Below are 14,591 nucleotides of genomic sequence, written 5' to 3' on the forward strand. Positions count from 1 at the left end.
TTTCTGTTGAGAAGCGAAGCGATTCAGCCTAGCAAGCACGGTCGACTCTAGACACCAACCTCTCAGCTCAATGCCAGGATTCTCATGGACTCACTAGCACATTGATGAGTTTTAAAAAGTAAAACTTTGCACAAAATAGTGGCGAATAAAGTGACGGCGCTGCCCCATAACTGCCTGGCGGTGTCATCAAGTATGATAGACTGACAGCTCCGCATCTGGCAACCGAGATACAATGCAAATGAGATAAACAACGGGGACGAAAGGATACCGATGTAGAGGTGTGGATATCGAGCTCAGATCATTGAGCATAGATACCAGCAATTAGGCTGGCAGGTGTTTTGCTTCGATCTGGGATGCTTGGTAGTATTACTGAGGGGCCTAACTCCATGTTTGAGTGCAAATTTCGCGACTACCAATGGCAGGCAAATGATTACATCATGAGATGATTCCAAGATGCGGGATAAAGTTCCAAAGGCTATTTAGGTTCAGCCTCATTTCAATGAAAAGGATGGCTCGGGCCACATCGAGACCCGAGTCTTAACCAAGATGGAGAACGATATACTAAGCGTTATAGAGCAGCAAACTCTGTGCCGGGATGATGATGACCACGCCCCATCTAGGCCACGTGGTGAATGAATATTTGATCATTTTTGTACAAAATGTTTTGTTTGTATCGTATATGTACATGAATAGCACACACCGTTGGCTCATGTCAAGCATGACCACATCTCCCATCAACCACCACGAACGTCTCCTATGAGTCAGACGTTCTTTACGTGCAGTCGCTGGCGCCGGAGATGAATGTGCCGTCAGAGTTCTCGCAGCCGCAGACGCCCGTGTTGGGGTCCTTGATGCAGCCGGTGCCAACACCGTCCTCTTCACCGGTGCCGCTATACATCGTAAACCCGTCAGCCACCATTCCATTACTAGCAAAACAAAAAGAACATCACTGGTTCATCTTTTCGCAACTCACCTCCAGAAGAAAGTCCAGCAGTCGTCGTCGGTGATCATCTCGGTGGGGGACTCGCAGGTGTACGCGGAGCAGGTACCGTAGGGGTACCCGTTGTTGCCGTCGTACTGGTGGTCGGTCTCGAAGACGGCGAACGTCTGGGTCTTGCTGGTGCGGGTGTTGTGGGAGCACTCGGCGGCCTGGATGGCCTTTGAGACCTTTGTGGCGCTGCAGTTGTAGCTCGAGGGACACTTGCCCTTGGTGTTGGAGGTGGCCGGGTCGAGGGTCGCGGCCACGAGGGCGGGGGCGAGGAGGAAGAGGGCGGAGAGCTGCATCTTGAGGCGGTTAGAGGTCGGAAAATGGGTAAGAACGAGTGTGATGTGTTTCCGGTTGTGTTGTAAACGAGAGTTATCCGAGTCCAGCCCAAGGAGTTGCAAAGAATTGAAGCACGAATGAACGGTGGTGTGTGAGAATGGAGAGCAAGATCAAAACGAGACTTTCGGAGGAAAAAGGGAAAGTCGCGTCAAGTTCATATATAGATTGCTCAAAATCGACCCATCCCTGGGATTTGTTTCCCTTCATCTTGGTCTGGTGTTCTCTGTGGGTGGTAGCGTATGTCCAATGTAAATTGCTTCTGGGGCCCGCGTTTCGAACAAACGAACGCATTACGAGCGCCTGGAGGCCGGCCGGCCCCTGAGCGCGCGGCACCCGGTCCCGGCGGGGCGGGAAGCATCCCAGTCTCCCGCTCGGAATCGGGTTCTAGACCTTTTGGGTTTCTATTTCCATCAGACAGACCCGTTCACCTCTAATCAAGAGGCCATTTTGAGAATCGATGGTGCCTGACTGACGTCGAGAGCTTGTTCGATGCCAAGTCATCAACCTGGGAGAACAAGAAAGGCTTGGCTCTCCTGAGTGAGAGTTTCTGCTGACACCCCTTACCCATCGTCCCAAATCCCCACACAATCTGACATTTCCCGCGGTGGATCCCGCGGCACTGCCTTGGCCAGCTAATACTTCGTGTTCTGTTGTTTTTATGACATGACAGACCTCCACTCACCCACATCTCATGTCTCTCGGAACTCAACATGAGAGTTCATCGGACGGACCAGCACATCAAGTAAATAGGCAGAGCTGCAGCCCGCCGTTCACATTTGGATACAGGAGCTCACTCAGTCAATATCCCTACTTGAGGTAAGACGCTCGGAAGCAGCTGACGTTTCATCCGGACAGGTGAGCTCAACTCAGCCCAGAGCAGAGCCCAGGGGTCGAGGAAATTAAAGGCGATCAGTGGGGACCCCCGCGTCCTGCATTTCCAGCGCACGGCGAACGATGCCGTTCACTAACTCATTCACCGAACGGATGAACGCATCACTGTGGCTTAGACAAAATATCGTTCAAATGTATTAACTTATTTTTGATGACGACGCTCTCTAAAAACCCGCGAATTGCAGGCTCTTGCATGTTTGTGAGAAATTGTTGCTTAGGTCGAGTCGCGAAAAAAGAAGCAAATCTCGCCAAAACTGTGCCACTGTGGGCACGGCGGACGGCACAAGTGGGAGAAGTTTAGATGTTTCAAGCATAACAAAGCTCGAATGATTTTGAGCGACGGAACTCGCGTGAGTCGTGTTGTTGCTAGCCACTCTATGCGCGACATATTCAGGAGCTTGGTACGACAGATGAGATAGAAGTGAGGCTTGCGCGGCGCGTCAATCCTCGAGACGATCATCTTTTGATCTAATGAAAACTTCAAACTTGCTCATTCTTTGAACGCCCTGATCTATACTGAGTAGGTCTCGTCGGAACTGCTCTCCCTCGCACGAGGACCTTCTCTATGTGATTCGCGTCGATCCAGTCGCTGGCCCGAGCTTCAGCATACAGGATTCTCATGAAGGCTGATAATTGAGATCGATTATTGCTCGATTAACCTTTGAGGCTCGCCGGGATCAAGCAGATGTCTTGGCATCACTTGGAAGCAGTCTAAAGCACCAATGAGATGCGAGGTCGTCTTCGGGCATTTAAAAGACGCAAAGTGTGGGGTGTTGCAGCGGGCGGGCGCTCTAATCTGGGGCGGAAGCTCATGATCTCTGGTGAGAATAACTTCATCAGTCTTTTGGCTCATACTCAATCTCACCGACATTTACTCAGACGTCGACATACTATTTCAACAATACCCATCCGGCTTCGATGAGATGAATCTATCCCATTCCCTCGATCCGAATAATCTAAGTTTTTCACCGCATATCAAGCACAACATTACTACCCTTCCCGCCCCCGTAAAACAACCTCACATTCTCTCCGACAACCCTCCGGATATTCACCCTCGTCTGATCAGCGCACCACGCCAAATGCGGCGTCAGCGTCAAGTTTAAGCCCTTTGCCTCCTCCCCCAGTAACACACTATCCTGCCCACTCCCCGCCGGCTCAACCTCATAAACATCCGTCGCCGCCCCCGAGATCCTACCCTCCCGCAACGCTGCCACCAGCGCAGCCTCATTCACGGTCCCGCCCCGCCCGACGTTGATAATCACGGCGTCAGGCCTCATCGTCGCCATCTCAGCCTCGCCGACGAGGTTTTTGGTCTCCGCCGTGAGGGGCACGATGAGGAAGAGTGTCGTTGCGCGACAGATGACCTCTGCGAAGGGCGTGCGGTGGACGTCTCCGTTGCCATTCGGCTGAGCGGCGGCAGCGGGAGTTACCCCGTTACCGTTCACAGCATGCGCGGCATCGTTCTTCCTCGCAGCGACGAGGACCTTCATGCCCAGCGAGCGACACATCTTGGCGACGCGCTGCCCTATGGGCCCGTAGCCGATCATCCCCACCACCTCGTTGCCGCACGTATGCGGCGGGCGGCCCTCACTGTCGAGGAGGAGGGAGGACATGCTCCCCTTTGCGCGCCAGGGGTTCGGGCGGCCCTCAGCGTGGTCCATCATCGTGTTATGGAGCGTCACGAAGCGTCGGCGGGATGAGAAGTACTAGAGTTCCCCGGCATCCAAGGTCAGTGAACAGCTTTCTCTCTCTTTCCACCCCTAGTCGATGATGGCTCATGACTTGAGATGTCGAAGATTCGTCTCAAACTAGAGAGCGGAAGGACTCACCAAGCCGAGGGCGTGCTCGGAGACGGCTTCGACTGTCGCGTTGGGTGAGTATATCACGGTCACGCCGCGACGCCTGCACTCCTCTAGATCGATGTGGTCTGTTCCTACCGTCTCTGTGATGATACACTTTCTGCGTCGTCCACGTCGTCAGCCATCGCTCGCCTTCAAACCAGCTAGCTATGTCGAGTTTGCTTCTGAGCACGGTAATGTAAGCAGATTGGCGGCGGTCGTTCCCCAGCTCAAGTAGACACTTGTCTTACAGGAGTCCTAGAGGGAAGACTTCCAAAGTCATCAGCCCTGCCCGGTACACCATACCCTCTCAATCTCGTGGTCTGGTAGGTAGGAATCACTCGATCCTGCGCCAGACCACCTTGCCCGGCCATTGACCTCATTACTCTTAGAAGCAACAGCCCCTTTCCCCCTGAGATCCTCTCCTCAACTCATCCTCACCTCAACCCCCACCCCCTCCTCCCTCTCAACCCTTAGCCACCACAACCCAAACCGAACTCCCCCAAAACTGAAGAAAATTCAACCCAAAACTCACAAATACGGCGCCTCCCCAAGCGTCTCCTTATTAATAGGCACAGTCGTCGTAATCAGCACGCTCGCAGGCCACGCCCTCGCCGCCGCGACGGCGCTCTCCGAGGGCCGGGTATACTCGTACCCCATAACCTCATGCGTCACTCCCGGCCCCAGGTCACCATCATTGACCTCCGGAGGCGGCACGTGGATCGTCTCGAGCTTGACGATGACGTGGTGCGTAGCCGAGGGCGGGCGGGCGGGCTTCTTTACTTCTGTCGCGGGGTCGGCCATTGCTTCCTTCGTTGGTTGTGTTCCCTTTTTGTAAAGGTGTGTTGTCTGCTGTGCTCTTTGTAGGGTTGAAGTAGGTGTTTCAAGGACGGTGAGTCTATAAAGATGTGAGCATGATGGATGATGATAAGGGAGTGTTTATACCAACGGTGGTGTAACGACAAACACGCCCTACAGATGGAACCCGTGTTAAAGTCGCGCAGTCGATCTCTTGTTCAGTCTCAAAAGTCTAAAAGATCTCGTCTCAACTTGATATATGCAAGCCACAGCTGTAAACTCAGATCCCAAACCTCAATCCCAAGAAACGAGCGACGAGATAAGTATTTGTGTACGGCTGGCTACTTATCTTATCAAAACAACAGAAAAAAGCAAGGAAAAAAGAGGCTCAGGGGTGCCACACGTCCGGACATAACACTCTGCTGCTCCCTTCCAAAGTTCCCAACCTCGCTAGTGCCATGCTACTTTCTCCGCGCTCCGCATTTTCCCACTCCCGGGACGCGATAAGATCGGCACATGTAATATGACATGCCGTGTGTTTGCTACTCGATGGAAGGGCGCGGTGTAGACATGGCGCGGCTTTGATTTTTGACATCCACATATCCATGATCCATCCACACAACCACAAACCCCTCGACGCCCTCACCCTCAACTCAAACGCGGGGAGCCGCAAGAAGGGTGTGACAACCGCGGAAGGAATTCCGTGCTTACCATGCGGCTTACAATGTCTGAGAGACCCTCACGAAAGGCGCTCGTCTTTTCGTGCAACATGTAGAACGGAATAACATCTCTCACAAATCAATTTGACAAGCTCTGCCACTGCTTCAAGACATGCATGTAATGATGGCATCATTTCTCTCTTTTGGCAAAATGTCCTAGTCCTGTTCCTGACTCTAGACGGGACCATCTGCCCGAGGACTTTTCTCGCCCGGGACAGTATTGCTACTGGTTCATCCACTCACGTTCCAATTATCCTACTCCCATCAAGCTGCAAACCCCCTGACAGCAAAACTCAACACGAACCTCGCCCATCCTATTTCCTAAACGTAGCGCTCCTCTCACCTCTGGGAGGCGGCGCCTTTCTCGCGCCCTTGAGCGGCTCATCGCCCGTCTTCGCATACGGATCAAACGTCGGCTTGACGTGCGTCTTGCCGCGGTTGCCTGTCCTCGCCGCATGGAGCACCGATGTGGCCTTGCTGTAGTCAAACGTCTCCTCCTCCTCGTCGCTGTCGCTCGAGTCCACACCGTCAGCCTCCTGCTGCTCGGCTTCCTTCGCCTCCTTCTTGGCCTTCTTCGCGGCACGCTTCTGTTCCTTCTTCGCCTTCTTCTCCGCCTCCTTTTGAGCCTTCTCGGCCTTCTTCGCCGCCTTCTTCTCCGTCTTGGACTTGCGGTTGTTGATCGCCGTCAGGTATCCTTGCAGTTTTCTCTGCTTCTCCGCGGCCGTCTCCTTCGCCTCCTCCAATTGAGCCGGCTCAGCCTTCTTCTTGGCGACTTCCTTCTCCAAGCGTTGTACCTCGGCCGCGGCCTTGTCGTAATCTTCCGTGTAGCGCGCCACCTTGTCTGCTCTCTTCGCAGCCACCTTTGCCTCGCGCTCGCCAGCATCCGTCTTGCCGTGCTTCTTTGACTTCCTCTCGGACTCTGGCCGCTCCAAAACAATGTCGATGGAGCTCTCGCCGGATTCTGACTCGTTGTCGCTAACATCAGAAGCGTCTGCTGCAGGGGCTTTCCGTTTCGTGCCAGCCTTGAGGGTGAATTCCTCCTCCACCTCAGGCTCAGCGGGCTGAGCGGCCGCAGCAGCCTTGGCTTCCTCCTCGACGCCTCCCTCCATAGCAACATCTTCCTCGGGAGCGACCTCGACCGTTTTCGCATTTTGCACAAACTTCTGCCACGGGAGCAAGACGTACTCTCCAAGGCCATTAGCTGCAGAGGCTGGCTGTTCCCAGGCCGAGCTCAGAGCCATGCGGCCGAACAGCTGTGACTCTGACAGGAGGGCAGGTTCCAGCGCTCCCTCGACCGCGTCCTCGCTCGCAGCCACTGCCAAAGGCTTGGCAGCGGCCCTTGGAAGCTCCGACTTGAAAAAGTCCAGCAGACGCGGTTCGTTGATGCCCCTTTCACGTGCCTCCTGGTAGCGCGTCCATATCTCGGTGACGTTCTTCCGTGCGATGAAGGCGTGGTTCGGTATCAGTGCATGTAGAGCTTTGGCGTCGGGCGGCATGTGTTTTGCGATATCGCCAACGATACCATCGGGCATAACAAAGGCTGTACTTTCGTCCTCCTTTCGTGCCACCTCGTCTCTCCATTCCCAGATGGCTCTATATACGGCAAATTGCTGGCCCGAAAAGGGCATAGGGTGCTTCAGAAGAGTGTTGTACCAGCCCTTGCTTCCCTTGCCAGACTTGGGGTTGAACGTCTCACCACCATACCGACTCAATGAGAGAGTTTTGGATTTCTGGAGCGTCATTTCGATGTAGTCGGTGCTGGGGTTGCCCCTGTCCGACTTCATCACGAGCTCGTTGCGCATCTTGTCGTAGATGTAAAGCAGGAAGTGGGTATCAGAACGGGCATAGTACAGCATCTCGTCAGAAAGGGGGCTACACAGTATTAGTATCTCAGAGAGGTCGCTTCAGGGGTTTGCTTACCGCACTCTCCAGTCGGCAAGTTGGTACTTCTTGTCGGCGTCAAAGTTGACAAACTTCTTGAGAAGAAATGCTAAGCTTTTTTGGGGGTAGTGTAGCGCTTCGCATGCACTTCCGGTATCGAACAGACCGTTGACATACAGACCGAGATCGCGCTGCAGCCAAACCATGTCCATAAATGGGCCGTGGAAGACCTAGAATTGTTAGTTTTGTCGAGGCATCGTCAGTGAGCTTAGCAGTACTAACCTTGATTATACTGGGGTCGGCAAAGACTTCGTTGAGTACCTGGAGCTGCTGTCTCCATGGCTTCAGAGTGTCTACAATCCAGTCCTGTTCTCTTGTGCTTATCTGCATCAACGAGGTGAGTCCGACGTATGTTCTGAAGTCGTGATGTTCCAGGTCGACGGCAATTTCCTTGGCCTTCTTGAGGTCCTTCAGCATCTTCAGGACCCCTTCGTATGTGTCGACGTAAATAGCTTCCGTACCTTCGACGGGCTGCCATGGAATCGGCTCGGCTTGTTCGTAGACTCGGTCGGGGTATTTCGCCTCGAGGATTTCGGCTTCGTACGGATGCTTGTATCTGATCTTTCTGTCAGTATCACTGAGAAATAGTAACTTCTCCGGTCTCCTGCGCGAGTTGGCTGCAGCCTTGTATGCGACCTTGTCGGAACTAGGCACTCTAGGAAATATCAACGGTAAGAAAGTTTGGTAGTCATACTGAACAAAACCCTCTTCTGTTTCGCTACTTATCAGGCTTTTCTCCAAAGGCACCGTAGCATGAGGCTTTTCGGTAATGAGGGGCTTCCATTGAGCGTTGTTGTCGACCGGCTGATCGAAGTGGAGTTGGGGTTTAGTGATGTTGGCGCTGCGGACAACGCCTCCAGCCGTCTTGGGCTTCTTCGATTGGGGAGCCTATGTAGCGTTAGTATACATGGTATTCCGTGTAAACAATGGAGCGCGCTTACGGCATCAGTAGCAGGCGCATCCTTCCTCTTCAAAGCTCCGGTGTACTCGTCAATAGATGTGTCGGCTTTCTCCAAGACTGAGTCGACAACGTCCACGATGCTTCGCCAGCGCATATCCACGTCGTCGGCATCTTCGAGATCGGGCGCATTTAGTCCGCAGACCTCTGCAGCTGACTTGAGCAGTGTGGTCGAGAGCTCGAGGATCCGTGTGGTTTTGGCGTCGAGATCGTCGCCGACGCTGGGGTTGACGGCACGCTGGAAGGGCAGGTCCTCGGCGGAGACACGGTTGACCGACTTGACAGTGGCCACGAGCGCGGCCTGGATCTTGTCCTGAAGAGACTTGAAGTCCTGGGGGGACGCCATCGTATCGGCGCAACGGGTGTGGTTCTCGGTGGAGGCTGTCGCGGTTTCGCTGCGAAGTTTGACGATTGAACAAAAAAAAAGAGCCCACCATGAAAGGCCCCGGCCGATAAGATTAGAGGCGTTATCTAATCGATAAGCGCCTGGATAAGCGACTTCGATGCTTGGCGCAGGATACCTTACACTTCGAGGAATGAAAGATGTATTCGTATTGGGATGATGGAGAGTCTGGTTTCAGTCGATGCTGACAGTAATTTCACAAAACCAGTGTTGGTGTTCAGAATGTCTGAAATTGAGAAGTTGCAATTGATTACACAGAGGATGAAGCTGGTGAGTGTGAGGTGGATGCCAGTAAAAGGGAAGGCAAGAGCCTTGGCCAAGCCCTTCCACTTACAGCGGATGACGCCGCTGACCTTAGGCACTCAGGCCCCTGTGATGATTTTGTCTCCATTTCTAGCCGCAACCTGCAACTTCACCTCTCAGTCCTCCGTGAGTTCCGTCAACAGAGAAGCATCCATCATGTCTGCGTCTTTAGCCCCCGAATGCAATGAAGTCAAGGAGTAAGCAGTTGATTTGTGAAGAAATGAATGAATGGGCTGCTAATACTGCTGGGGTAGGCGCTACGATACATGCTTCTTGAAATGGTACAGTGAGAGTAAGTTGGTTCCCTGCACACGACATGGATGGCGAAGGAGGCTTCTAACGACGGGCTGAAGAGTACCTCAGAGGCACCGGAACAGATAACAATGAGTGTGCCGATCTATTCAAGAACTACCAAAAGTGTTTGACGGTAGGTGACGTCTCAACGACGACGACTGCTCTCACAACCAAGCTTTCGGGTGAGCGGCGAGGAAGAGCACAATGACTGACTGGCAGGTAGGTCGCCCTCAAGGAACGCGGCATAGACAAGCTGCTGGATGAGGCGCGGGAAGACCAGAAAGACAACGATGCGACATACATGGGACGTGAATGTGAGTGCCGCATCAGCATGCACCCTCCCCATTGCTGCAATGTGTTCGTGGAGATGAGAATCTGACCACTTGTGCAGGAGGCATTTCAAATTCCGGACAAGATATCTCGCTAGCTAGTTTCCTTTGGCGTTTTTCCAGGTTGCATTTGTCGGGCACAATGTGGCAGTGTTTAGAGACGGCAATCTCCCAATATGATGTTTTTTTTCCCTGGCTTTTCCATGACGCGTCCGCGCGCCGGCTACCTGTTCCTCTGGTGACTCGGATGTGGACACCAACGTCTAGACTGAGTAGACTCTCAGGTAAGCTTGAATTTCTCCGAGGGAGACTCCCGGGATGCAGACAACAAGTGATACCTAAGGTACCTCACAGGCTCATAGAGCAAATTAGGTAGTGGGGTGCCACAGTATGCGCAATGCGAACAAGACAGCAAAGGCAAAGAAAGGAATCCTGGATGGCTGTGCAGGTAAACGGTGTAACGTGGGTTCATTGCTGGACATGTGTCAATATTGAGATCACCGTCAAGTCTCCATCGACTTGATGCACGACCAAGGAGGCCCCCAAGTTGCATGATGGACACGGAAAGCCTTTTGTCCCAACATATGAGCACAACTATATGACATATGAAGTCTAACGAACATGTACAAAACGTGAATAGAACTATCCGAGTACTTTTAGGTAAGTACCTTGATGTGATGCACCAGCCCACGTGATGTTGGTAGATTTACTTTCACCAGATCGCGCCGGGTCACTATGGAAAAAACCTAGCAAAAAATGGAAGCATGGACCAGAGGCGGGCCAGTCCCAGCTATGAAAAAGCCAAGCTCAAGCAGGGTGGGGGCTCGTTCCAGGTTCCAGACCGCCCACATCCCCGTAGACCCTCTGAGTGCGTCCCGCGGGTCACTGGTCAGCAGGAACTCCTACTCGTAGAAATCCTGCAAAGTGCAGCATTCAGCCAAACCTGGAAAATGTCCAGATCTCTCGTCTCCTTTAGTGGACGCGAGACCCGCCAGCGAGACATTTCGCTAGCGGCAGAGCGACTTGTATGTGCATATGTACCTTCCCTAGGCTGGAGGCTGGACGGCACACTGCAGAGAAACCAACAGGGACTAACTCCCCAAGGTACAGTGTACCTTACCGGTAGAGGAAGAACCTGATGTCCTGACGTCCTCCACCTCAGCTAACCCCAAAGCTGCCAAACCTCTTGTACCCCCCGTTCTGTCCCTCCAATAATTACATGGCAAATTCCCAGATTTACCGCATCCCTCTACGCGCGCGTGAAGCTTGTCCCTGGCTCTCTACATAGTTGTTTCTAGTCCCATCTTGTCTTGTGCCCTTTTCCAAGGTCCGCGTCGAGTACCTTTACTCCATCGGCCGTCCAGACTGCAGAGACTCGAGAGTAAGGTATCCACGCCCACATCCCTCCACGACTCCACGTCCCTTCTTCTTCTTCTTCTTCTTCTTCTTCTTCTTCTTCTTCTTCTTCTTCTCCTCCCATCTAGAACATCTCTGCGCAAAGCAACACAACACCAACTACGGTGCTACATCAGCGGATTCGAATCATCGCACCAAGCCAGTCCTCGCCCGACCCTCGTCCTCCTCCGAAAGCTCTCCAAGACACGCCGAATCAAGCTTGCGACCCCACGATCCTTTCCTAGCTTTCACCCCCCTCTTCCCCCCCGCGCTTGTCCCGCAATCACCGCCGCCGAGTCCGCAGTCCGACGCCCAAACTAGGTCCTTTCCGCCCCGACATACCAGTACCTCTCCTTGGCGACAAGCCTCGGCATGCACTATCCAAGGGAATAACGATTCTATGCACCCCCTCTCGGTTCTCAGCCTTGGGATCTTCGTAGCTGGCTACATCACCGCTCGATGGGATCTGGTCACACGTCTCTATGAGCTTGCTATTTTCGCCTGGGACTACGGAGTTATTGTATGATGATCCTCCCTCCCTCCCTCGGGCCCAGCTACCTATGCGCTGCCTCTTTCTCGACCCTAACATCCATGTCTAGACACGCGCCGCCAAAGGTTTCGCGCTCTTGACCTTCGTCTACCTCGTCATATTCATCCCCGTGGAACGATTGGCCACCAAGGAGGCGAACCTGGTACGACAAACCCTTTCGACCCCCTCGCTGAGACATGTCTGGTTGCGCAACTGGGAGAAGCATCTGGCTAATGACGGACTCGACCACAGCATCCCCGATCCACCGGAGCTGGCGTCTCGGCCAGGGAACAGTTGCGACGGAGAGGCTCCTTCTGAGCGCCGTCTCCCGCGCTGCCCTCGGCTGACATGCCAGAAAATGACGGTTTAATGAGGATATTCTGGCCGACGGACATCCAGCGCTCCGACCTGCCTGGCGTCGTCGTGGGATGGAGGAACTCGAGCCTGGATGTCTTCGTCGTAGCCATTCTTGACGATGTCGATGTCAGCAACCCCCCTAGACCACCAGCTCTTTCACCAATTGACCAATCTACAGGCCGGCCATGTCGAATTCGCCCTCAAAATCGGCACCCTCTTTCGAAACTCCCCTCACCCCGTCAATAGCATCTACGAACGATGCGGCCACAATGCGATGCACGTCCTCGGTCTGACGAACCCTAGCGAAGCCGTCGTACTCGATCCCTCCCTCTTCATCGCGACAACACCAGCCGGCGCAAAATCGCCCCGAATCGCGTGCGCAAAGGCTCTCAGCATACAGATCATACTCTACGACCGACCGCGCCCCAGCAGAATGCAGTACATCTCGCTGAACCCCATCTCGCTCGCGCTTGGGAATAAGGAGGCACCGGGCCTACCACCGACAGAACACATGGCTGAAGAAGAGAGGCAGGAGCTGAAGGTGAAGGAGGAAAAGAGAAAGTTGGTGGAAAAGCTTAAACAACACACCATCATTAAGCGGTCTCCGTCACCAAAAGAGAGAGCACTACCAAAAATTGTGAATCAAATCAACTGGTCGTGGGAGCTGGAGCAGCTGTTGCAGAAGAACATCTCCCGGATCGGCACCCGACCCAAGCGATCTCTCAGCGTCTCGGAGCGAGTGGTGGAGCATGCGACATCAATGCGGAATTTCGTCTGGGACCTCTTGATCTTCTACCTGCTTCCGCTGATACAGTGGGGGTTTGTGTATATGCTCATGGGTCACAGGGCGGTCGCCGAGTTGCTCCTCCAAATTTTGGAATTCCGATTGAGGGACGACTACCTAGCTTTGAAGGACATATCGGCAACGGCGCAACAAGTAGAGATCCGATTGCAGCAGTTTTGCTACTGGCCCATGCAGTACACCACTTTGCGACAGCGCAAGAATGACTGGGAGAGCGTCACGACCAGTCACCCTGACTACATACGGTTCTACAATAGCCTATGGCTTGTCGCCAACGATGTCATCATTGGTATTGCGTTGGGCTCCTACATCATTGACAACGCGGAGTGGGCCGCCAACGCAATCAGCGAGCTTCTGAGGGTGTACACGGTCGAGGCGCTTCAAAGAAGTATATCGTGGCTAATGGGATGGCCTGCGGGTTTGAAGCTGAATAGCGAGCTGGCTCTCTTCCTAGGAGACCTTTTCCTCTGGGTCATTGATTACTGGTCAAGTGAGTTCGTCTGCATTCAGAATTCAGGAGTGAAAGATTACTGACTTGAATAGACTGTATCGCGACGCTTCAGCCGTTATTGCCACATATCATCTGGTTCATTGGCTTTTCCAGCTTCGCCGGAGCCAGCATGCCCATTGCCATGTTCTCCGACCTGCTTTCCAGCTTGACCGTTCACATTTACTCCTTTTATCTGGCATCTGCCCGGATCTACCATTGGCAGCTCACAATACTCATCTCGCTCTTTCACCTGTTCCGTGGCAAGAAGCACAATGTCCTCCGCAATCGTATCGACTCGTGCGACTACGACCTGGACCAGCTTCTTGTGGGCACCATCCTCTTCACCCTACTCTTCTTCCTCCTCCCGACCGTGGTGGTGTTCTACTTGAACTTCGCCGTCGCACGAATGGTCATTATTTCGCTAAAGGCTATTTTTGATACACTTCTCTCTTGTCTAAATCACTTTCCCCTTTTTGCGCTGATGTTGCGGGTCAAAGACCCGAGACGACTACCAGGTATACATCACTCCACATCAATGCGAAGAGCCTGACTAACACGGAGTAGGCGGCATCCGTTTTGAACTTCGAGATACCCTTGACTATAGACTTAATAATACTTCCAACGAGCCACCGACCTCCGTCATCTACCTCAAGGTATGTCATTCCTCCCTTGTCACCACCGTATGTTTATAGAGAACTCGCTTCTAACACGCCTCACCAGTCCATCCCCCTCACCTTCCGCGCCATGTTCCACCAGTACTTCCAGATGGGCAACCGCATCCGCAAGCACTACCTCTCGCCCACGGTGGTACTCTGCCTGGTGACGGGCAAGTTCGTCCCGCCGCTCAACCGCAAGAACCTGTACAGCCTGCAGTACAGCATGCTCCCCGCGCGCCGCGCGAGCTTCCGCCAGATGTGGGACGCCATCACGACGGTGCAGCCCAGCAGGAAGCCCGTGCCGTTTGTGATGAATGGGAAAAGGTATCCCACGGGAATCGGGGGCGGGGGGAGGACGAGGTATCATCACTAGATTAATGAAATTCTTACGTTTTAGTTCTTTGGCGAGAATGGTGGCTTGTTGCGTTGATGTTGCTCTCTTGTGATGTGTGTACCGTCGATTGATTTTTCCTCCATCGATGACTTCAGCCCTCTGGCCTCTGTGAAGCCACCAACTAATTCTCGGGTCCTCCCACGACCCAAAGATGTAACTCAACCGCGCAT

At 53.4% G+C, this 14,591-nt stretch overlaps 5 protein-coding genes across 5 annotated transcripts; 2 read left to right on the top strand and 3 right to left on the bottom strand.

Moving 5' to 3' along the window:
- Positions 1 to 772: 772 nt before the first annotated feature.
- CTAM01_07452 (uncharacterized protein) lies at positions 773 to 1,284 on the bottom strand (the record flags this gene model as incomplete). The annotated part of the gene is made up of 2 exons (XM_060523474.1): positions 773 to 890; positions 974 to 1,284. 2 exons carry the CDS (start codon positions 1,282 to 1,284, stop codon positions 773 to 775), a joined length of 429 nt encoding a protein of 142 aa, XP_060381850.1.
- Positions 1,285 to 3,180: 1,896 nt separating this feature from the next.
- Positions 3,181 to 4,857, bottom strand: CTAM01_07453 (D-isomer specific 2-hydroxyacid dehydrogenase; the record flags this gene model as incomplete). Its single annotated transcript, XM_060523475.1, has 3 exons — positions 3,181 to 3,921; positions 4,045 to 4,174; positions 4,589 to 4,857. 3 exons carry the CDS (start codon positions 4,855 to 4,857, stop codon positions 3,181 to 3,183), a joined length of 1,140 nt encoding a protein of 379 aa, XP_060381851.1.
- Positions 4,858 to 5,884: 1,027 nt separating this feature from the next.
- On the bottom strand, positions 5,885 to 8,815 carry CTAM01_07454 (3'-5' exonuclease; the record flags this gene model as incomplete). The annotated part of the gene is made up of 4 exons (XM_060523476.1): positions 5,885 to 7,442; positions 7,491 to 7,681; positions 7,734 to 8,399; positions 8,453 to 8,815. The coding sequence occupies 4 exons, from the start codon at positions 8,813 to 8,815 to the stop codon at positions 5,885 to 5,887; spliced, it is 2,778 nt and encodes a 925-aa protein (XP_060381852.1).
- A 516-nt stretch (positions 8,816 to 9,331) lies between these two features.
- CTAM01_07455 (uncharacterized protein) lies at positions 9,332 to 9,848 on the top strand (the record flags this gene model as incomplete). The annotated part of the gene is made up of 4 exons (XM_060523477.1): positions 9,332 to 9,372; positions 9,430 to 9,467; positions 9,529 to 9,602; positions 9,693 to 9,848. The coding sequence occupies 4 exons, from the start codon at positions 9,332 to 9,334 to the stop codon at positions 9,846 to 9,848; spliced, it is 309 nt and encodes a 102-aa protein (XP_060381853.1).
- A 714-nt stretch (positions 9,849 to 10,562) lies between these two features.
- On the top strand, positions 10,563 to 14,400 carry CTAM01_07456 (N-acetylglucosaminyl transferase component; the record flags this gene model as incomplete). The annotated part of the gene is made up of 8 exons (XM_060523478.1): positions 10,563 to 10,823; positions 11,087 to 11,713; positions 11,793 to 11,885; positions 12,122 to 12,205; positions 12,258 to 13,371; positions 13,425 to 13,886; positions 13,936 to 14,024; positions 14,092 to 14,400. The coding sequence occupies 8 exons, from the start codon at positions 10,563 to 10,565 to the stop codon at positions 14,398 to 14,400; spliced, it is 3,039 nt and encodes a 1,012-aa protein (XP_060381854.1).
- Positions 14,401 to 14,591: the final 191 nt, after the last annotated feature.

Source organism: Colletotrichum tamarilloi (genome assembly GCF_030869305.1).
Source record: "Colletotrichum tamarilloi strain Tom-12 chromosome Unknown Scaffold_23.1, whole genome shotgun sequence".
NCBI lineage: Eukaryota > Fungi > Ascomycota > Sordariomycetes > Glomerellales > Glomerellaceae > Colletotrichum > Colletotrichum tamarilloi.